At 32.5% G+C, this 24,561-nt stretch overlaps 1 protein-coding gene across 4 annotated transcripts; it reads left to right on the forward strand.

The window, feature by feature from the left end:
- The first annotated feature begins 1,827 nt into the window (after window positions 1-1,827).
- LOC110605821 (sterol 3-beta-glucosyltransferase UGT80B1) lies at window positions 1,828-24,405 on the forward strand. 4 transcript variants are annotated; one of them, XM_021744470.2, is made up of 15 exons: window positions 1,829-2,380; window positions 3,926-4,068; window positions 4,596-4,820; window positions 5,958-6,069; window positions 6,199-6,369; window positions 6,606-6,669; window positions 7,196-7,250; window positions 7,366-7,543; window positions 10,915-11,045; window positions 12,125-12,227; window positions 20,741-20,817; window positions 22,142-22,189; window positions 22,578-22,727; window positions 23,474-23,714; window positions 24,184-24,405. In XM_021744470.2, the coding sequence occupies exons 1-14, from the start codon at window positions 2,077-2,079 to the stop codon at window positions 23,675-23,677; spliced, it is 1,965 nt and encodes a 654-aa protein (XP_021600162.1). In that variant the 5' UTR covers window positions 1,829-2,076; the 3' UTR covers window positions 23,678-23,714; window positions 24,184-24,405. The 4 variants fall into 4 exon arrangements, 3 of the variants coding, with proteins under 3 accessions (XP_021600162.1, XP_021600161.1, XP_043809311.1); XM_021744469.2 differs by having other exon boundaries at window positions 23,474-23,710; window positions 24,166-24,405; XM_043953376.1 differs by having other exon boundaries at window positions 2,139-2,380; window positions 3,805-4,068; window positions 23,474-23,710; window positions 24,166-24,405.
- The last annotated feature ends 156 nt before the right edge of the window (window positions 24,406-24,561 follow it).

The following is a 24,561-nucleotide window of genomic DNA, read 5'->3' on the forward strand; positions in this document are numbered from 1 at the left end:
ATTAACCCATACTAAATATATTTTACTAAAGTTGGAGCTTATGAATATTATTTAATTTTTAAAAATTTTTTATTTGAATTTAAACCGAAATTTGTTGATTAATTGAGGTAAGAACTTAAAAATAAATTTATTTGAACATGAATTAAAAATTGAGAAGTAAATTGAACATTTTGAATACTGACGTCATAAGTTTTTTTCCCCAGCAGAAGCATGACCAATCCAGGCTTTGGTTTAGAAGGCTTGTTTCATTGGGCCAGCCCAACAAGCATTTCTAACAGAAATGAAATTCCACAAGTAATTTATTCTTTTCTCCGTCGTGGATTTAATCTCATAGTAACTATATCAACATTACATCAGAAAGTCTTAAATTTAACTCATTCAATTTTTTATTTATTTAATTTTGATAAAAGAAACAAATTTTTAAAAAAATAGATAAAAGGTTCAAATTTTTTAATAGAAAATAATACTTTTATTTATTTATTTATTATTTTTTAAAGAGAATCATGCATGCATTATTTGGAAAAATTGTTTAATTTGCTATCTAACTACCTATTTCTTAATTTAGAGACAATCGTTTAATCAATTTATTCATGCTAATTTTGTTTAACGTGCAAACACATTATTTGTAATCAGGGTGAGCATTCATCAGTTCAGTTTAAAATTAAATCGAATCGAATAATTTAAAAATTAAAATTTTAGTATTTATAAAATTAAATCGAATTGATTTTAATTAGAAATTGAACCAAACCAAATCAGTCTGATTCGACTCGATTCGATCAATTTTTTTAATTTAAACCAAATACCCGCGACTGTGTATTGAATATGTTAAATATTTTTTATATTTAATATTAATTTTTATTATATAACTATGCTATTATTACTACTTTAAATAAGGTTTATGATTTTGTAGTAAGTTTTCTTATTATAAAAGAAATAATAAAAAATATAGTATTAGAATATAATTTTTCAATTTTATTCACTAATATTTTCGTTTAATAAAATTATTGTTAAAATATATTTTTGAAAAATTATTATAGTCTAATTGTAATATAGATTGGAAATAAAATAAACTTTACTTGTAGTGAGATAAGATTTCAAAATTAATAATTTTTTTATTTTTTTATTTTACTTCAATTTATTGATTTTTAGTAATAAATTATATTTAATTATTTATTATTCAAAATATATGACTAATTTTCAGTATATTTATTTAGTATTTAATTATTTTATTTATACTTTTATTTTAACATAATAAAAACGTATAATTTACAAAGTTTTACTCTTGTTAAAAATTTCAATTTTTTTATTTTGATAATATTAAAAGTTTTAAATTTTTTATTTTAATAATATTAAAATTTTAATTATTATACATAAAAATTAATTGACAACAATAGTTTTTAAAATGTTTAAATTTATTTAATAAATGTTGCATTTTCAATATTAAATATATATTCTCTTTTGATAAGGTATTATTTTATTTTATTATTAATAGTATTTACAAAAATTTAAAATATATAAATTTTTAACATAATAATTTCTAAAACGCATGTATATATGGGTAAAACTTTTTAAGAATAAAAAAATAATTCAAACATTAAGTTAATATATAATTATAAATAAAATAATAATAAATATATATTTTACAATATTTACTTAATCCTTTGTTAGCTACACTCGGTTTGGATCTAATTGAATCAAAGCCATTTAAAACCATGTTCACAGCAATTGTATTTTACTTATTTTTCACACTAAATTAATCTTTAACACAAATGCAAATATCTTTAAATTTAATTATAAAATTCAGTTTTACTTGATGAAAATCAACAACTTTATTTCTGCAGTTAAAATTTGTTAAAAATAAATCCTTCAATTTGAAAGAAAATGAAATAATGCATTTGGATTAGTAGGGGTTTGGTTATTCAGTGAATTAGAGTTGTATATTTACTTCGTCGTTCAGTATTCTCACATTCTCAAGTACTAAACTTAGGCAAAATTGAAGGACTTTGTATTAAGAATTAATATCAGAGGTCGTAGGAGTTACTGATCTTGAGTGGTTGGAGCTGTGCATCTGATCAAATGGGAAGTAATGCTTTTGATTGTCCATTGAGGAATTCAGAAGAGGAATTGTGTCGCAGTGGCCAGGAACTGAACAAGAGGTTTGAGCAGACTGGTAGTGTTGACATTTCAGCAATGGTAGATTCAGATGAACAATTTGAAGCAGGTCCTCTTCAAGAAACACAAAAGCGGGAGACAATTTCGGGAAATAAAGCAGGTGATCTTCAAGGAAAACAAAAACAAGAAACGAATTCAGGACTCCAGCCATCAGTTCAAGATATCTTTGAATCGAAAAAGTTGAATGCTACTTCTTTCCCTCAACAAGGTTTGTCTGTTTGTTTTTTTCAAAAATACTTTGGAGGCTCAAGTTTTTTTGACTTGCGTTTTACCCTATCTAGATTTTTGCTGGTCTTCACCTTTTTTCTGCTTTTGAGTAATATTTTTCTAATTATTTTGGTACTATGTTGCATTAATAAAATTGCTGGAAACTAGGCTCACCTGAAATTTTGAGTTTCTGATTGTGGAAGCTGTGTCATGCTAGTTCTCGTGTGGAAATAATCAAGAAAATTTTATGCTACAAGTAAAATAATCTCAATAGTGAAAAAGCTATATGTGCATGTCTTGTACCAAAACGTGTGCTACATAAATGGGATATATTGGCTACATGAGAGTAGGATAGGAGATTTGGAGGTTATATCAATTTTCATAAACTCTGGTAAAGTAAGAAAAACTTATATTACATGTCTTGCATATTCATGGCTTACTCCGACTAACACATTCACTTGAGTTTGAGAACAGATGCGTCTACCTGAAACCACATCTCTGGCTAGTTTTCCTGAATTTATTATTATTTTTTTGTGTCTGCCAGTGAGCACTTAAATTCCACAAAAGGATAGTAAGAAGTATCGTAAACTAAAGCTATAATTTAAGTGATTGTGAGGTAGTGATTTCAAGATTTTATCTCATTTGTGACAGTCTAAATAAAATACTGTAGAGTATAATAAAAGAACAATTTGAACATCTTGAGTTAGGCAAGCAGTTTTCCTGCATATCCCTCACGTTCTGTATTTTATTCATTTCTCAGAAGTTAAACATGTTCCCTATGTTCTTTGCTATCATGGAGAATCTGATATCTGTGCATGTCTGTTGTGATATTCTAATATTAAAATTACTACTATGTATCAAATCATTATAAATCCTTGCAAAATATTCATGGTAGTCCATCATAGTACATTTTTTTCTTTTTTCTTTTTTCGGTTTATTATGTCTGTTTTATGGAAGGAAAACCTTTTAGCAGTAGCTGTATATTTAATTGAGCATCATTGTGCACTTCTTCTTAATGACTCTACATAAATAATTTAGACCATTCGCCTTCCAGTTTTTTTATTGTACATAGGGAAATGGGATGGTGGTTGAGAAGAAAATTGCTTCTTCAATTCTTACATATAGATGGATTTATATTTTCCCTCCCTTTGACCTATGCTTGTTATTTTTGGTTGATTTATCTGACACAGATGCCATATTTCCTACACGGATTGGGACCTCCTTGGTCCTTGGTCCTTGGTCCTGCTCCTTGTCCTTGGTGCTATTCACACACACAAATATCTAGCTTTTTAGATTGAAGTGATAGTATATGTTCCTGACTATGCTTTTAGAAACTCTTTGTTTGTTTGTTTTCCATTCTTAACAAGTATGTCCATCCAAATTCTCATTTTTCCTTCAAATAGTTATTCCGCAAAATTTTTGCAGCTAATTTGTTATAGATCACATATTATATGTGGAGGGCTGAAGTTCTGTCATAAACAGTTAAACATTAATGTAAGGGAGAATTTTCATGTGCTTCCTGACATTAAAGCTTCTGATATTGAAGGCTTGGGTCGCTGCACTCCTGTGGGTTCTCATAGACATCCGCCAATTGATGACGATGACAATGCTACTATCTATAGATCCATAACAGAGAAGAAGACCCCAAGACATGAGCTAAAATTAGATAAACTATCTGAGCATGAAAAGGTAATTTAGCAGTGTCTGCAAGTTTTTAGCTTGTGCCTGATCATATATTTTCCTTTGCATGTATGCGTAGTACGTAGGACAGTAGTAGGAGATGCTTTCTATGCCTTTTCTTTTATAGTTCATAAGATTACAATTACCTCTGCATATTGCATGTCAAAATGTCATATGCTTTTTTCTTCTACAGAATGACTTGTTCCTTTTATTGTGGCATCACATACCAGTTTAGGGCCTGTCATGGATACAAAAATGAGGACATCAATTTTTTTATGGTATCATTACTTTACAAATCAAAAGCTATACAACTTGTGCTACCTTATTGTCTTGTTTTAAAAAGTATATATTATGAAAATTTTAGTTTCTTTGTGGCTCGTAGTTCTAGGTTTTTTTAGCAATTTGATGAGCAGTCGATCTATGAGGGGCTTGATTCAGGAAGTTTATCCTGTTCAATTGTCCACAGCTTCTATCTTTGTGGTTGGTTTTGTGTTTTCTTCCTACTGATCATGATTCTTTCTTGTAATGGTCTTCAGAAAAAACTTATTTCTGGGTTGGTAAAGATCCAAAATGATGGAACAGTGGATGTTGATCTAGCCAAAACTGCTCCCAACTCAGTTGAAGGGGGGACATCTTTCTATCTTAATGATACCTCTCTTGAATCTTCCAATAAATTAATTCCAAGGTTGAAAATTGCAATTCTTGTGGCTGGAACTAGAGGAGATGTACAGCCATTTCTAGCTATAGCCAAGAGACTTCAGGCATGTTCGTAATACTTTGTTCATTACACTGATCCATTGTTTTTGCTGTTGTTCCTGTCCTCATGTTATAATCCCCAACATGTCCTACATTAATTGCTCTAGTATTGTACCTTTTCTTGTTTAAAAATTTTCAGGTGTTTGTGTAATATTCTTTATAATTTTATTTTTGTTATGGATAATGGGTAGACCAAATTCATTAGAGTCCAAATATTGAGTAAGTCTTTTCAAAATCAGTCAATCATAATTATTGTTTAGATTAGAATAGACATGTTGATTATTATTATCTTTATTATTTTTTAGATTAGGATAAACTTTCTAATATTATCAATCTTTATTATTATTTAGATCAGGATAAGCTATCTAGTTATTATCGAGTAAGGTAGATGTTACGGTTAGCTGCTTGTTTGGGAAATTGTTTCCCACATCGACTGAGTAGGAAAATTAGGAAGGATATACAATTAGCTAGCAAAAATTATTAAATAACTTAGATTAATCATTTTAAGTCAGTAGAACTTTTAATTTGTTAGGAAATCTTATGCTGTATGACTTTCACTGTATATGTATGACTTTCACTGTATATATGGGTTAATTCATTGAGTAATAAAAACAAGCATATTAAGTAAAAATACAATTTAAGATTCTCTCTTATTAATGAGTACGATATGCTATTGTATGACTTTCATTATATATATGGGTTAATTCATGAGTAATAAAAATAAGCAAATTAAGTAAAAATATAATTTAAGACTCTCTCATTAACGAGTCTGATATGCTATTTTATGACTTTCATTATATATATGGGTTAATTCATGAATAATAAAAACAAGCATCATGAATAATAAAAACAAGCGGACTAAGTAAAAACACAATTTAAGCTTCTCTCACATTAATGAGTCCTCTAATGAGTCCCTATCAATTCATCCCGTGGCGTGATCCATGACCGTATTGTAACAATTTTTATTTAATATGTGGATTTTTTTAATTATATTTTATGCATTATTACTTTATTCTGGGAAAGAAGTATCTGAGGTTCACAATTCAGACCATATGTCCCTAGTCCCTAGTTCGAAACCATATGGTAAAATAATCCATTGCCATAATTTGAAGTATGTTTAATAATCCAGTGTTTTGTTGCAGGAATTTGGTCATCATGTTAGGTTGGCAACTCATGCTAACTTCAAAAGCTTTGTTAGGTCAGCTGGTGTAGAATTTTATCCCTTAGGTGGTGATCCTCGGATTTTGGCAGGATGTAAGAGGTCCCTAGTTTATGAATCCGATTTATATTACAATGGAATTTCTTTTTGGTGGCTACTCTATTTCTTCTATATGCTAAGTTATATTATATAGCTAGCATGTTTATTTCAATTTGTTATCACAGATATGATAAAAAATAAAGGTTTCATCCCATCTACACCAGGAGATATTGCCTTACCATTGAAGCAGATAAAAGCTGTTATTGAGTCTTTTCTTCCTGCGTGCACAGAGCCAGATATGGAAACTGGTGTGCCTTTTAGAGCCCAAGCAATTATTGCAAACCCACCTGCTTATGGTGAGTTGGTAAAAACTGAAGATTCTCATCATCTTCTTATAAATCATGTCTGCTTTGTTTTGTTTTCCCCTTCAAAAAATGCTTGATGGTTGTTGGTTCAGCTTGTGAATAAGTCCTGTTGTTGTTTAGTATACTTTGAGATTGATTCTGAATGGCCTATTATGCATATAACTTTAATTGTAGAAAATGAGGTTGAGTTATGAAAATGTCTAGTCTAATTGTGCTTTGTGTCACAGGACATGTACATGTTGCTGAAGCTCTTGGTGTACCAATTCACATTTTCTCCACAATGCCTTCGACGTGAGTATTAATTAAAAATAACCATGCATTTGAAAGTGGAAAATAAATTATTAAATTGAACTTGTGATTTTTAGTTAAATATTTATTATTCACTCTGAGACTGATGCTATTGCATTCTTAAACAAATAGAAGGATTAGAAGAGAGCCATCTTAAATTCTAACTAAATTATGTAGCATATGCTTTTCACTATTTTAGCTGATACACGTCTGCTTAATTCCTTGACCCTTGGCAAATATTCTACCATTGTTAAAAATGTGGTATTCTTAGTTGAGGAGTTTATATATATATATATATATATATATATATATTGGTTGGGGGGGGGGGGTGGGTTGGAAATTGGGATGCGGTGGTGATATCTAGCATGCACCAATGCTAATACATTGTTGGTGCTAAATGAAACGTGGGATGCTATTTTCACTACCCTGAAGCGAGGGAAAATTACAGGAGAGATCAATAAATTACCAGTATTTAATTTATAAAAGCTTACTTAAATTTATGTTTGCTAACTTCCATTTTTATAGGCAGGCCAACATATGAACTTCCTAACCCCTATGCACGTGTTCCTCAAGCTGGTTATTGGGTATGTTTTCACTTAGCACATTGTACTTCTCCATAGTCTATGCTTTCCTTGCATAACGGGAAGCCATAGTGCTATTTTCCTTATACTTGTTTCCATCTGTTCTTGTTGGATTCAGCTTTCATATATAGTTGTGGATTTGCTCATATGGTGGGCAACAAAAGGATATATAAATGACCTAAGGAAAAGAAAGTTGAAGCTTCCGCCAATTTCATACTTCAGTATATACAATGGATCAATATATCATTTACCTACAGTTTATATGTGGAGTCCTCACCTTGTGCCAAAGCCAAGAGGTAAAGACGCTTAGTCCCTTCTTTTCTTCTGTTAACAGTGGTAGAATCTCTATTGTTTCCTTCTATTTAGGCATTTTTTGTAGTTACATAGTTGTTAATCATCTCATTGTGCACCGATGCATGTTAGCCACTTGCAGCTCAATCATTGATTGCTGGGAAATTTATCTAGATATGTTTCAGTATCTAATGCATTTTTACGTTATTTTTCTCCTTACACCTTTAATTATTACCACATTTTTATGGAGTGTTGGGATATAATTTTTTTTTGTTTCACATTACAAGAGGAGAGTAGAAGATTTGGACTTAGGATCTCTATAAAACACCAACTTCCACAAATCACCTGAGACTGAGCTAATCCAAGTTGATAGTGCACTAGGTAAGCATCACTTTTTCAAAATTGAGTTTTGTTTTTGTCTGATAAAAATTCAAGTGTGTAGTGGAAGTCCTTTAAACATTCATTTGGATAATATGAAAAGTAGACTTGCAGACCTTTTATTTCAAAAGACCTCTGATGTTTCTATTCTATATTAACCTTTAATACTAGAAGGAAGAGCACTTGTTGGCCTTGGTTAAAGGCAATTATTAGAGGGTAATACATATATAGCTGAAGGTTCAAGTAAAAATAATAGTCTCTAGTTTTTGTAGCTTAAAAGGATAGCATATATGTAGAATAGAGATGATCTCCGTAGCTGAACAAAACCATTGTATGTGATGACAATAGCTCAAGTTTGTTTTTCTTTCAACTCATTTGATATTTAGCTGACCTATTCATTTGATGGGCTAGGTTTAGCTTGAAGTTTGGTATATGCCCAAGCTTGACTTGAAAATCTATACCGATCATTATGACTAGCCAATAACAAAAACAACGTTTAAGCCCTTATCCCAAACTAGTTGAGATTGGCTATATAAATCCTTTTTCGCCATTCAACTCCATTTGGCACCAAGTTGGCATCAATAACTAAAAATTATAAATATTTTGATACCACTTCCCTCCACGTCATCTTAGGCTCCCTTTCTCCTTTTTCTATTATCTTATCACAATTCTATGTGGTATTTGATTCTCCATGTTAAACATGACAAAAACATATTATTTGGCCCTTTCTTGTTTTATCTCCAATTCATGTGCTACATGCATTTTTTAACAGATGTGCCATTCCTAATCTGTCTATTATTGTGTTACAAGATATCCATTTTAATGTCCACACTTCTATCACACTCATCTTATATATGTGTTGTACCTTAGATCCAACATTCACTTCCATACAATGTAGCTGGTCTAACCATAATCCTATAGAACTTAGGTTACTTTGTTAGAGATTTATGATTGCATAATACACCCAGACCCAGCACACTCCTTCATTTTATCTATCATGTATTGATCCTATAGGTTACATTCTTATTTAAACCTCCATTCTTCTGTATAATATAACTTAAATACTTGAACTGATTGCATTTGGGCAGCAAGAATTTGTCCAAATGAACCTCACTTCCATCTCGCATTGCATATCTGTCATTTTATTTGCACTCAAAATCTTGTTCTCAAAAGTCTTTCTTCATAATTCTAAACTTTTGATTAACTCCTTCACTAGTTTCATCCACTAAGCCAATAAAGTATAATATACCATGGGATATCATCTTGAATATGACTGGTCAACTCGTCTATGACTTAGATAAACAATTACACACTCAAAGCCTTTTTCCTTGATGTAAACCCGCTATTTCGGGAAACTCGTTCGAGTCCTCTTCCATTGTCCTTGCATTTGTACCGTCTCCCACATATATGTCCTTAATAACATTTATATGTTTGAAGTTTACACATTTCTTTTGCGTCATCTACTAAAGGATTTTTGTACTCTATCATATGTCTTTTCTAGATAATGGATGTTATATATCCTCTTTTCTTTCTTATATATCTTACTAAAAAGATGGCTTTATTGTACATCTGGCAGGCATAGAGCCAAATTGGTTCTCTGATACGTCAGTAGTATCCCTCGGTCGTTCAATCATTCTTTTCCAAAGTTTATCTTATGACTCAGTAGTTCGAAACTATGATAGTTTGTACAAGTTTGGATGCCTTGTTTGCTCTTAAAGATAGGAATTGAAATGCTCTTCCTCCACTCTTATGGCATCTCTTGTGATTTTAATCTGCATTGTATTGCTTGGTCAGCTAAGCTACTTCAAACTTGCCAAGGCACTTCCATTCTTCTACGGGGATACCATCTAGTTTGCAAGCTCTCTCTATCTTCATATTCTTCAAGCTCTCTTTAACTTAGGCAAATATGATTCTGCAAGAGTAAGTAAAATTCTTTCCTATCAAATGAACATTAAGATCTATAAAGTTTCTCACGCCTTGTATAGAATGACTTATCCATCTCTCTTTAATCTCTTATTTCTTGACAAAACTTGCTATTTATCATCTTTAATGCACTGGACTTGATGAAGATCTTTATTCCTCTCGCTTAAGTTGTTCTAGCCTGTGCCTCCCATTTTCTTCTCCAATGTCCACATTTTTTGGTACACATTGGCTAGACATATATCGCTAGCCCCTTTTGGGGGATTAATGTTGTTTACCCTTTGTGGGTGTGTTGTATGGTTTTCTTTATCTTAATTTCTGGGTTGTTGGGCATTTACGGATCTATTGTTTTGGGCATCTGATTGAAGGAGTTGGACATTTGTTTATCTTTTTCTAGCAGATTGAGGGAGAATTGCTGCGTGCCAATGAGAATTTCTGGGTGCTGCATTTTCTGAGAATTTTGGGCACTTGTTTTAAGGAGAATTGTTTTGAGCACATGATCGTTTTTTGAACTGCCATGTCAAACAGAATCAAGCCAAATCAAATCAAACCGGTTTGATTTGGTTCAATTCAGTCCTTTTTTTGTTCAGTTATTTTCTTTTGAAATTGGCTTTCTGGTTTTTTAAATTTGGTTTGGTTCGAAACCGAACCAATCTAATCATCTTCCCTACCTCAGTCTATAATGATGTCTATGTTTCAGTAGCAATACAACTTAGTTTTTAATATTGACTACTAAAAGGTTGTCACAAAGTTTCCGTTTTTCTAATTACTATTGTTCTAGACTCAGTAAATCTCTGCATTCTGCAAAGCTATATCAGGACAGTTCAATCAGCTGCATTGGGTGCTTCACATTTGCTTTTGGGAAAGAATCTGAGAGATCTAACAATTCATCTGCTCCAAATCAGTGTTGATAATTATTTTCACACACTCCGCTGTTTGTCATTCATTTTTGCAGTTGTTTCTTTTAGATGCTCTCGAGTGTTTCTTCTTAAAGTTTTTGTAGTATTTAATTGGTTTCTCAAATTCTAATTTTTATACTTTGCACCAATTAATAATAAACTTCATAAACTATTTGCAGATTGGGGTCCTTTGGTTGATGTTGTTGGTTATTGTTTCTTAAACCTTGGGTCAAAGTACAAGCCTAGAGAAGAATTTAACGAATGGATTCAGAAAGGAACAAAACCCATTTATATTGGGTTTGGGAGCATGGTATGTTGATTTTACAAGAGCAGTTGTAGTTATCACATTTTATGTTATTTGTTCTTTCAGTTTCTTATGTCTCATGATGTACTTCAATGATCTCTCATTTTCTGCTTTCTACAGATTTTTTTATTATCTTGTATTTTTCCTTTCAATGCATAGTTTCTGTTGCATTGACTGTTTGTCCTCCAGGCATATTTGGATATTGAAATCTGGAGGGTGGAGCTCGACATATTTGGAAAATTGATCGGTTAATAATTAATTTACCTAGTTTCTCAGTTTAGAGTAAAAACAAACAAATAAGTAAATAAAACAGTTGCTCATATGTTTGCACATTTTATATGGAGACACAATTCATTAATGCATTGAATACCTATGAGAATGCCATTAGGCTAGGATACTATATGTTTGAAGTGATTCAGGAATAAAATGGTAATTCCTTTGTTGCTAACTGCGTAATGTAGCTAAATTTCTTATGGAAGTTCTCATTTGATCACTGTTTATAAAATAAGAAAGATATGGAGCAAAGCAGCCATCTTTACTACTATGGTATACTATTTCTTAGTTTCATTTTATCGTTTTCCTCTTTGCATGGACTGTATGCCAGTACTATGTAACTAACTTGTTAGATGGTTATTCTTCTTGCCGTTTGTGCTTGTAATACAATCCTTGGTGTTACTGCCTTACTGGTGGTATGCTTGCATCAATCAAGCCAATTGTAACAAATCAGAATTGTAGGAAAATTATGCGTATTCTCTATTGAATAAGAGTGTTTATTTACACATTACAAGGTTTTGTTATGGTAACTAATCAATCTCCTATAAATCCTCCCTCAATCAATTAGCCCTATGATTTTGCTATATATTAATTATTTACAGATTATGTTTATGCTCTAACACCAATTAACACAGTACTTTTGCTTATGTCATATTGAGTTCTTTTCCCGCTCCAATACTTTGCATGTGTATCAATCCTTTTGTCAACTCTGCATTCTACTATGATTTTTGTATTTGGCAGATAATTTTTTTATGTTTCATCAGGAATATTTGGGGAGGATCTAATTGAACAATTACTTGTTATTTGTTAAGCTTCTTGAATATCCTAAGGAGACCACAGACATAATAATGGAAGCATTGAAAGCTACTGGGCAAAGAGGAATAATTGTCCGAGGGTGGGGAGATCTAGGACATTGTAAGTATATATATTCCATCTTAATTTTTCACTTTCTTGGTCTGTGGGTTTTTTAGCAAATTCTGATCACAAGGACAAATAAACAAATCCTTCATGTTAGCTGCTGGTTTAATTTCAATCATATCAGTTCATATATAAATGCCTTGCCACCGTTTACCTAGAGATATTATTTTTTCCAAATTATTTTTATTTGATCATGATATCATGTGAGTGATTGCTTTTTTGAAATGAATTTAAAAATAAAAACTAAAATGATTGCTTTAATGAAGGCAATGAGAGGCTACTTATCATACATTGTAAACAAATATTGCTTCAGAAATGTCAAGGACATGTCTTCTTTTAATTTTGATACTGTCAAAAATATAAAAACTTATGTGATATTGTTGACTTATTTGATATGATTTGATTTGATTATGGATTTTAAGAATAAATTAGAATACTTAATTATCTCTGTAATTATTCTTTGATTATTTGCTTTCTGTTCAGTTGTAATTCTTTGTGTATAAATAGTCATGTAAATCACTTGTAAAGATTAAGAGTGAAATATAAGAATACTCTAAAATTCTCTAAAATTCTTCATGGTATCAGAACTTTTTCCTGATTTCAGAATTTAAATTCAATTTTTCCTTTTTAGGGTTTCAAAATCTTAGATCTACCTTTTTAGTACTACCCTATTAGGGACCTTTTCACAACTCACTCCTGCAGCACTAGGAGGATCGCTGGCCAGACCACCCAGCTCTGACGCCGAAAAGTCACGCACGTGAGGCTCACGCTCCCTCCCATCCCGGCACATGAGACACCGTTCGATGCTGCTTCGCCGCTCCGATCACTCCGGTGCCAATTTCGACCCTCTTTCTAGCCTTCCCGTACTGCTTCCTACTCTTTTGGTGATTCGGTTGGGCTCTCTTATGTGTACAACCTTGGGTACCTGTATTTTCTCATTTTTCTGTCTTTTGTGCTGAAATCAAGACTCAATTTAATTTTTCTGTGCAAATTTTGTGGAGCGACAATGCTAAAGAATATATGTCAGAATCATTCCAGGCTTATATGACTCAATATGGTATTATTCACCAATCGTCATACGTAGGGGTGAGCATTTGGTCGGTTCGGTTCAAAACCGAACCGAATAAACCGAAAACCAAAATTTTAGTATTTATGAAAACCGAATCGAATCGATTTTGGTCAGAAACCGAATCGAACCGAACCGGTCTGATTCGATTCGGTTCGGTTTGATCGGTTTTGATTTTAATAATTTTTTATTTTTTACACTTTATTTTTAGTTTTTTAAAATTTAATTAAAATATTTTAATTTTAATATAATTTAATTTCTCTATATTATTAAAAATAACATATTATTATCACTAATCGGTTCGGTTCGGTTTTTTTGATTTTTTCTGATCAAAACCGAATCGAACCGAAATAACCAAAATTTTTGAAATTAAAAACCGAACCGAATTGAATAAAAAATCGAACCGAATTTTCAAATTAATTCGATTTCGGTCGATTTTTTCGGTTTGAACCGAATACTGCTCACCTTTAGTCATATATTGATACACCCACTCAAAATGGGGTAATTGAAAGGAAGAATCGTCTCTCCTTGAGACTGCTCAAGCTCTATTGTTTCAAATGCGAGTTCTTAAGCAATTTTAGGCCGATGTTGTCTCTACTGCATGCTTTTTCATTAATCGCATGCCCTCCACAGTACTAAACGGTAATACTCCTTATAATGTCCTCTTTCCTAAGAAGCTATTATTTCCTCTCGAACCACGACTGTTTGGCAGCACTTGCTATGTTCGGGATGTCAGACCTATTGTGAATAAACTTGATCCTAAAGCTTTAAAATGTGTTTTTTTGGGATATTCTCGCTTTCAGAAGGGATATCGGTGTTACTCTCCAGACCTCAACAAATATCTGGTCTCAACAGATATAGCCTTTTCTGAGCAAATTCATTTTTATCCTGTTGCACAAATCTCTCTTGATCAAGAGGAGGACGATGAGTGGCTCATCTATAGAATCATATCTGATGGTGAGACCTCTTCGAGTATGTCTTTTGCTGTACAATCTGATGATAACATTCCTCCTAGTACTCAGCCTCCAATTAAATCGTCAGTTGTTCAAGTTTATTCTCAGAGACCAGCACCTGATGATACATGTCCTGTACTAGAATTTTCTTTGCCATTGGATCCACCACCGAGTGATCTTGACCTCCCCATTAGTCTTCGTAAAGGTAAATGACAGTGTAAATCTACCTATTCTATTGCTAACTTTTTGTCTTATAATCACCTGTCTCCTTCTTCTACCTCCTTAATTGTCTCTCTAGATTCCATTTCTTTGCCTAAGACAGTTAAAGAGGCCCTGGCTCATTCTGAATGACGTGATGCAATGTTTGAAGAGATCAAGACCCTAGATGAAAGTCATACTTGGGAACTAGTTGATTTACCCTCTAACAAGAAGGTTGTGAGTTGTAAAGGGGTTTTTGCCATCAAAGTCAATGCAGATGGTTCCATAGCGAGGCTTAAAGCTCGTCTTGTCACCAAAGATTATGCCCAAACCTATAGCGTTGACTATTATGACACTTTTCTCCTGTGGCAAAAATGACCTCAGTTCGCTTGTTCATCTTCCTAGCTGCTTCTCAGCATTGGCATTTATACCAGTTATATATCAAGAATGCATTTTTGCATGGTGACCTCCAAGAAGAGGTGTATATGGAGCAACCACTAGGTTTGTTGCTTAGGGAGAGTATGGAAAAATTTGCCATTTGAAGAAATCTTTGTATGGTTTAAACAGAGTCCCTGTGCATGGTTTGACAAGTTCACTGAAGTTGTTCAAAAATTTGGGTTGAAAAAAAATAAGTGTGACCATTCAGTTTTCTATAGAAATTCAGATATTGGTATTATTCTCCTTGTTGTATATGTTGATGATATTGTCATTACAGGGAATAATAGTACAGGGATCTCTTCTCTCAAAAACTACTTGCATGTAAGTTTTCATACCGAAGACTTGGGTCAGCTTAAGTATTTCTTAGGAGTCGAAGTCTTGAGGAGTAAAAAGGGAATCTTCCTGTCTTAAAGGAAGTATGTCCTTGACTTGCTTACAGAAACTAGGAAGATGGGAGCTAAACTATGTAGCACACCAATGATTCCTAATATATGTCTTACAAGGATGACAAAGACCCTTACGATGATCCAGAGAGGTACAGGAGGTTGGTTAGAAAGCTGAACTACCTTATGGTGATGACTCGGCTAGATATTGCTTTTGCAGTAAGCCTTATAAGCCAGTTTATGTCTGCACCTACGGTGAAACATTGGACTGCTCTAGAACAAATTCTATGTTATCTAAAAGGGACTCCTGGACTCGGTATACTCTACATGATCATGGGCATACTGCACTTGAGTGTTTTTCTGATACTAACTGGGCGGGATCCAAAAGTAATAGAAGGTCGACTACAGGCTACTATGTATTTGTTGGAGGAAACCTAGTGTCTTGGAAAAGTAAGTGTTGAATTCCACATCGGTTGTGGAAAGGGGTAATGTGCCCCCTTATATGGGCCATAGGCACTCTTCCCCTTGAGCTAGCTTTTGGGGTAAGTTAGACCTGGTCCAAATTTAACATGGTATTAGAGCCTCCCATCCGATGTTGGGCCTCCTATAAATATATCACGCACCAGTAAAAATTCTAGGTGTGAGGAGGGTGTGTTGAATCCTACATCGGTTGTGGAAAGGGGTAATGTGCCCTTTATATGGACCATAGGTACTCCTCTCCCTTGAGCTAGCTTTTAGAGTGAGTTAGACCTGACTCAAATTTAATAGTAAGAAGCAAAATGTGGTATCCAGATCCAGTGCCGAGTCAGAATACAAGCCCATGATTCAATCCACTTGTGAGATTCTGTGGATAAATTATTTGCTGAAGGAAGTTGGTATGGATGTTGCGTCACCCATGAAACTTTGGTGTGATAATCAGGCTGCTCTTCACATTGCTTCCAATCCAGTATACCATAAACGGACTAAGCATATTGAAGTTGATTGTCATTTCATCTGTGAGAAGATTCAAGAAAATTTAATCTCCACCAATTATGTGAAGACAAGAGAGCAACTGGGTGATCTACTCACCAAAACTTTAAATGGGCCTCGAATAGAATATTTTTCTAACAAGTTGGGCATGATAAACATCTATGATCCAACTTGAGGGAGAGTGTTACAGTGTGAACATAATTTGTACATAATCATAAGAGATTACATAATTATAGGCTAATTGATTGATAGAGGATTCTTAGGAGTTGCCTTAATAAGACCTTGTAAACTGTATATATACACACTTCAATGGAGCAATATATGGAAATTATCCAATTATTCCTTATCTTATTACACAAATGATTCTTTTACTCTCATATTCGGAACAAGTTCTGTTATTTGTGTATCCAATATTAAATTATTATTTGTCCTTCATGTTTCTCATTTTTTTGTCAACCTTTTATCTGCCAATACCATCACCAATGCTCTTAACTATAAAATTGAGTTCTTTCCTGATCATTGTGTTATTTAGGATCTTCTCACAGAGAAGAGGATTAGCATGGTAGACTGCATGATAGCTTATACATGTTGGAAGGCGATCCAGATTCTCTGATATCTCAGGCCTGTTTTAGAGAAAATAAGAATGTCAATCAAGAAATACTACAGTATCACAGACGGTTAGGGCATCCATCATTTTTTGTCTTAGAAAAACTTTATCCTAGTTTGTTTGCTAGAACTCAGTTTGGTTCTTTATTTTGTGATCTTGTGAGTATGCTAAGCACACTAGAACCTCCTATCCTTTGAGTCATAATAAAAGGCAAATTCCTTTTGTAACTATTCATTCTGATGTTTGGGGGCCTACTCAAATTGTCTCCTTATGTGATAATCGATGGTTTATCACCTTTATTGATTGTTACACTCGAATGACTTGGGTCTATTTGATTAAAGCTAAAAGTTATTACTCGAATGACTTGGGTCTATTTGATTAAAGCTAAAAGTTATTTCTTTTCTTATTTTCAATCCTTTTACAAGATGATTTGTATTCAACTTAATTTTAAGAACTGACAATGGAAAAAAATATATGGATAGTAGGTTTTCTACTCATTTGGAGATCAATGGGATAGTATACCAGACAAGTTTTTCTTATGCTAGTGTACAAAATGGCGTTGCTGAAAGGAAAAACATGCATCTATTGGAGGTAGCTCAATCTCTTTTGTTCACTATAAACCTATCCAAAGCATATTAGGGAGATGCAGTCCTTGTATCTGCTTATCTTATCAATAAAATGCCCCTCAAGGCTCTTGACTTTATGAGTCCTTTGGAGATTCTACAAAAAAAGAATTCATACATTGTTCCATCAAAAGTATCATACATTGTTCCATACTAGGACGACGGAATAATTGGACCCCAAGGCCCTCAAATATGTATTTATTGGGTATTCTTCGACACAGAAGGGATACAGGTATTATTATCCTCCATCTAGAAAATACATTGTCAATGTGGATGTTACTTTCTGAGAAACTAAATCCTAGTTCAGTACTACCCACTCACCTCTTCAGTGGGAGAATAATGAGTAAGAAGAGGTAACTCTAAATTCTGTGATTTTGAATGATATGGTTCAACGAGAGAGCTCTAGGTGATAGGGGGAGAGAATTGGACGTTTAAAAAAGTCAGATTTGAGGAGGTATTCAAGGAGAGACAAGGTAGAAGCCATTATGCAGTCTACTCAGAGTCAAAAAACTTTTTCTGGTGAGTTATCCATAACTCTTAAATGCTCTAATGATGAATAAACCCATTGCACAAAAAAAAGGTGTCAGATCTTGTACTAAACACCTTATTTCTAACTTTGTTTCTTATGAATCATTAGTCTATTTCCTCTGTGTCTATTCCACAGGATTGGAAGGAAGCTCTTGCAGATCCTAAATGGAAGGGAGCAATGATTGAAAGGACGAAAGCACTGGCAAAAAATGAGATCTGGGAGCTTGTCACTCTCCCGCCTGGGAAGAACTTGTTGGCTGTAAGTGAGTATTCACAATAAAACACAAAACTGATGCCACAATTGAACGGTTTAAGGTCAGATTGGTTACTAAAGAATTCACCTAAATTTATGGAGTGGATTATCAAGAAATATTTGCTCTAGTTGTAAAAATGAGCTCAGTTAGAGTCCTATTATCTTATGCAACCAACTTGGACTGGGACCTACAACAGTTTGATGTGAAGAATACTTTCCTCCATGAAGATTTAGAGGAAGAAGTGTTCATGGAGATCTCTCTTAGGTTCGCTGATGAGAAGACACAAGGAAAGATGTACAAATTAAAAAAGGCTTTGTATGGAATCTCCCAGAGCTTGGTTTGATAGGTTTAGCAAAACCATGATGTCCTTTGGTTATCAACAGAGTAATGCTGATCACACTCTGTTTGTTAAATATCACAAGGTAAGATCACCCTTCTTATTGTGTATATTGATGATACAGTGGTGACAGGTGATAACAAAGAGGAAATGACTCAATTAAAAAGGTTGTTGGTTCAAGAATTTGAAATCAAAGATCTAGGAAAGCTTCAATATTTCCTAGGTATTGAGGTGGCTAGATCAAAAAAGGAATCTTTATCTACCAAAAAAAGTACATTCTGAACCTTTTAGAAGAAATTGATATGTTGGAGTGTAAATTGATAGGGAGGTTGATTTATCTCTCACACACTCAACTGAATATAATCTATGCTGTTAGCTTAGTCAACCAATTCATGCATGACCCTCGCGAGACTCATATGCAGGTTGTCCTTCACATCTTGAGATACCTTAAGTTTGCGCTAAGGAAAGGGCTTTTTTACTCCAATCATAGTCACTTTCGAGTTGAAGCTTTTACATATGCAGATTGGGCAAAATCTCTCAATGACAGGAGATCCACCTCTAATTACTGCACAGTTGTGGGAGGGAATCTTGTCATCTAGAAAAGCAAAAAATAAAGTATTGTTGCTCAGTTAAGTGCTGAAGTAGAATATAGAGTAATGGCCCAAGGTGTGTGTGAGCTTTTGTAGTTGTAAAAGTTATTGAAGGAGTTGAGGTTGCCTGAGAGAGACAAGATAATTTTGTATTGCGACAACAAAGCCGCCATTAGTATAGCATAAAATTCAGTTCAGTGTGACCAAAAGAAACATATTAAGATTGATCAACACTTCATTAAAGAAAAATTAACAGACAGGGTTTTGAGTTTAGTTCATCTGACTTATACTGGACAACTTGTGGATGTGTTCACTAAAGAGCTCAACAATAGAATCTAGCATAATCTGATTTGCAAGTTGGGCATATGCGATATATATGTACCAACTTGAGGGGAGTGTTGATTTATTTGATATGATTTGATTTGATTATGCATTCTAAGCATAAATTAGAATCTTTAATTATCTCTGTAATTATTTTTTGATTATTTACTCTTTGTTTAGTTGTAATTTTTTGTGTATAAATAATCATGTAAATCACTTATAAAGATTAAGAGTGAAATACAGGAATACTCTAAAATTCTTGGATATATATAAACATGGCAATCACCTCTAATGGGGTTGTTTTAATTCTTGGGAACATTTGCCTTTATGAAATCGAATGACAGGGATTCGCATGTTCGGGATCTTATTCTTTGCTTTTCCAAATCTTATTTTGATCTACCATCAAAAGTGAAAAAAAATGAAATTGGCAAAGTGGGAAACTGTTATCACAAAAGTCCTCATAACTGATGTAATGAAACGTCCTTGAGAACTATAATGAAAAGCTAGACTTGTTTAAGATGAAAAAATAAAGTGGACAATTTCATTTTAATTTTCTAATGGTCTTCCGAACTGCCAAAAAAACTTTGCAGTTGTGCATTAGCAAGTAGGAATCATATCATTCAAGACAAAAGATTTTGCATTAATTTTCGTGCTATATCATTTAAGAAGGGAGGATTCACTTTTTTATAAGACGAGGTTCCTCTAGATGAGAGATGAATGAATAAAGGAATTGTAAATATGAAAGCAAATTCTACCTGGCAAAGCTGAAAAGTTACATTTGGTTTATTGGATTGGACAGGAAAGCCCCGTGTTTTTTCTCCTGTTCAGTCCTTCAGTCCCCTTCTCTGTTTTCTTTTCCCTTACTAGACAATTTATCCAGTCCAATGGCTGAGATTGTTAGCATTCCTCGTCAACATACCCCTTTCTTCTTTTAAATAAAAATGAAGTTTCTTCAATATTTGTGTGCTATTGTTAAATTTGATTCCTGTATATCGATGATTGAAGACTGTCTGGAATGTCAGCATTACGTGGTTGCTAATAGTAATTTGCTGCTTGAATTATTTCATAAAAGATTGTAGAATTTCTTCATATTGTTGGTATTTTGGTTACCTAGCTTTGTATTGAATGCCCTGTGCTCTATATGAGTTATCCTAAAATTGAAACTGGTGGTGTTTGTTGAGTAAACAAGAGACAGTAACGTTTGTATTCTCTCTTCCTTTTCTTTTTTTTTTTCATCTTGCAGTTACTGAACTTCCAGATACTGTATTCCTTCTAGAGGATTGCCCCCATGATTGGTTGTTTCCCCAGTGTGCTGCTGTGGTGAGTTATTATTATTAGAGAAATTTACTATTTAGTCCCTATATTATATGGAAACTCATTAGTTGGTCTATCAGTTTTGTAAAATACATTAGATTGTCCCTGAGATTTTAAAAGTTTGCTAATTAATCATTCTGTTAGTTTTAGCCGTTAAATATTTTACTATTTAGGCTCTATAATTTAGAAAAACTAATTAATTGGTCGCTCATGTTTGTAAAAAAATCTACTAATTAATCTCTCCATATTAAAGGTATTTTAGATTTTTTTTATAATATTTAATGACTAAAATTAACGGAGGGACTAATTAGTAGATTTTTTAAAGTTTCAAGAATATTTTAATATATTTTTCAAAATTGAGATACTAAATAATGAGTTTTTCAATAATACAGGAATTAAATAGTAATTTTTTTATTATTATTAATTTTTGTTGTATTTTTTCTTAGAAAAACTTACTATTTTGTCCCTATGGTATAGAAAAATTTATTAGTTAGTATTTCGATTTTAAAAAATATATTAAAATATTCTAAAATTTTTAAACATATACTACTTAGTCTTCCATTAGTTTTAGCCTTTAAATATTTTATTATTTATTCCAATGGAAAATTTCTTAGTTTGTCACTCAGTTTTGTAAAATTAAATTCATACTAATAATCCTTTCATATTGAGATCATTTTGAACTTTTTAGAATACTTAATGGCTAAAATTAACGGAAAGACTAATTTGTACATATTTTAATACCTTAAGGATGTTTTAATGTATTTTTTAAAATTAAGAGACTAATTAATGTATTTTCCAATACCATGAGGATAGCAATATTCCCTCTTTCTTATTATGCTTTTAATAACTAATACATTTCCTTGCAATTAATATAACTTTGTGCAGTTGCCAGCATGTGCCTGCAATTTTTTTTTTTTACCTTTCTAGTATAATTCCTAGATAGTTTTCATTTTATCATATATGAAACTGATATTTTCTGCTTCTACTGATGTATTAGAACAATATAAAAGACTTGCTAATGCATGCTTCTAATAGAATGATATGTGGTTAATCTAACACTAACCTTTTATTTGCCATGATTCATTTTGCAAGAAAAGAATTCAAATGAATTCTTGCAAAATCATACAAGATTTCAACTTCTCTTAAAATGAAAATTTTTTAAGTTAAAAAGAATTGAATTCTTTTATTCCAAAGAAGAGAATTGTTAGAAAAGAAATCAATTGGATTGAATTCTTACGAAATTTTTGATTTCAAAGAAGAGAATTATTAGAAAAGAAATCAATTGGATTGAATTCTTACGAAATTTTTGATTCCAAGGGTAAATGTGCAGGTTCATCACGGTGGTGCTGGAACCACAGCCGCAGGACTAAAAGCTGGGGTAATGCTTATTTAATTAGTTTCCATTTTATGTTGCTGACTGCATGAGTGCGTGTTTTGATCAAATAATTTAACTATATCAGAGTGAGGTGTTAACTTGAGCATGTACAGCTACAAACAGTTTCTTTGATTCTCTCTCTTTCTCTCCAATCATTTCACCTACCATATATTTTATGCCCCCTTGTTCTTTAATAATATTTCCTCTCTTCTAAAAGGAAAAATTCTACTTCAGGATTCTAATGAATATATGTATTTGTTAGATAATAGGTAATTGGAAATGACAATAGGATATGATTGGTAACCTATTTTAAACTATGTAATTTAATATTAACTATAATTGAATGCTTTTAGTTTTTTATTTTTCCTATTGAGAAACTTCTTAATTACAGTGCCCGACTACCATAGTGCCATTCTTTGGAGACCAGTTTTTCTGGGGTGATCAAATACATAAACGAGGGCTGGGACCTGCACCGACGCCAATAGCTAAGCTCAGCGTTGAGAGCCTTTCAAATGCAATAAGGTTCATGCTGCAGCCAGAGGTAATTCTGATGTGTATATGTGCTCCCAATTCATGCAAGAGTTGATTCCAGAGGATGACAATACAATAGATTACTCTAGCCTTTATATTTAAACTTCATTTTATATGATTTATCCCATTTATAGTTCCATTAGTCTTTGGAAGATTAGATTTCATTGATTGTGCAGCAAATATGATGCTACTCCATGATGCTTATGTTGCTTTTGATTCATACTCACTTTGTAGTTCATCTCATTATTTTTGTCCAGTTTACTTTTTCACACATATTAATAAAAATAATTTATTTATTAACTTTCTAAATATATCCATCTTAAAAATATTAAATTTTATTAAATAATAAAAAATATTTGAGAGGTTGTATTGAAAATAAAATTAAATTAAATACGGTTATAATAGTCAATTTATATCTTAATCATATTCGCACAATAGAAAAAAAAGGAAAGATGTATAAAAATTACGGAATAGATGGAATATATTTTTCAATGAAATTAGACTTCCTCCCCATCTTATGTGGAGTTTGTCATAGCCATAAACAAATACAAGAACTTTCATGTCCTTGCAGGCCTAGTTGTTACGATCAATCTTCCTTATTTGATTTAGCCCATCAACTCTATTCCTTCGCATATTGACCATCACGTCTGCCATCACCCATTTGCATTTGCAGCTTTCTTTAAATGCTTCAGTCTTCCTTCACTTCTATGAAAATCCAATTGTCAGTTACTAAATGGGTACTTTCAATTTTCTTAGGTGAAATCTCAGGCAATGGAACTAGCAAAGTTGATAGAGAAAGAAGATGGTGTTGGTGCTGCAGTTGATGCATTTCATCGGCATTTGCCTCGTGAACTTCCTCTGCCTACTGCGGCTTCTTTAGATGAAGACAAACATCCAGACCATCTACAATGGTTCTTGATTCAACTCCAAAAGTGGTTCTGCCTGCCTTGTGGAGTATAGGATTCTTTCCTATTTTTCATTTTTATGTCACAGGTTAGTTTTATCAAATTTTCTTTTAATCAATTCATTCATTCCATTGATTGGATCTACTGTGTGGTGGTGAGTTATATATAGTTTTGAAGTCACATCTGCAGGGTTATTGTGCAATAATAATTCATTAAATTTTGTTTTTTCAAAATGAATTATACCAAATTATTTAAAATTAATATTTATAACTGATTTTCGTCCATCTACTCTTCACCCACAGTTTCTCCTCTTCTGCAGTACCAAATACCCATTACAGGCCTCATCCCATTACATGTTATAAATGAAAAAAAAAAAAAAAAAAAAAACATTGTTTCTCATAAGATGGTGAATTTTTATTGGGATACAAGTAATAATTAATTAAAAGGTGAAAATAAATGAATAATGAGAGTTTATATTATATTTGTTTGATAAAAAAACCAAAGGGGAAGCTGGAGAAACTTAGATCTTTGTTATTTGTGCAGGTTTCAAGCAACAGACAACTAGAGATTTGTGCTAATGCTGTTGGCTTATGCTGGTGGATGCTTCCATTGTGTTGTTGCAAACAATAAATAAATAAATAAATAAAAACTATATACAGCAGCAATCGTGGGTGGCTGTTTCTTTCTTTTTGCCAAAAATAAATAAATAAAATCGTGTGTTGTTCTGTTTGAGACAGAAAAAATTGATGTAATAAACAATTCATTTTGTGTTGCTTTGAATTTTGATGGGCATGTGGTGGAAATGTATGTGATATGCCAGACAATGAAGGACTATGAAAGAACAGGGAAAAAATGAGAGAAATTAATTAAAAATATTATTTTTATTTATTTTTTTTAAAGGTGTTAGAAAATAAAATTTAATCTAACGAGTTGACATGT

This window comes from Manihot esculenta, chromosome 18 (assembly GCF_001659605.2).
Source record: "Manihot esculenta cultivar AM560-2 chromosome 18, M.esculenta_v8, whole genome shotgun sequence".
NCBI lineage: Eukaryota > Viridiplantae > Streptophyta > Magnoliopsida > Malpighiales > Euphorbiaceae > Manihot > Manihot esculenta.

What these genes read in the sequence shown, in the direction of transcription:
- LOC110605821 (XM_021744470.2), top strand. Translation starts at nt 2,077, where the DNA reads ATGGGAAGTAATGCTTTTGATTGTCCATTGAGGAATTCAGAAGAGGAA. An exon ending in TCCTCGGATTTTGGCAGGAT is followed by an intron (nt 6,070 to 6,198) that starts GTAAGAGGTCCC and finishes TTGTTATCACAG; the next exon opens with ATATGATAAAAAATAAAGGT. An exon ending in TGCAAACCCACCTGCTTATG is followed by an intron (nt 6,370 to 6,605) that starts GTGAGTTGGTAA and finishes TTTGTGTCACAG; the next exon opens with GACATGTACATGTTGCTGAA.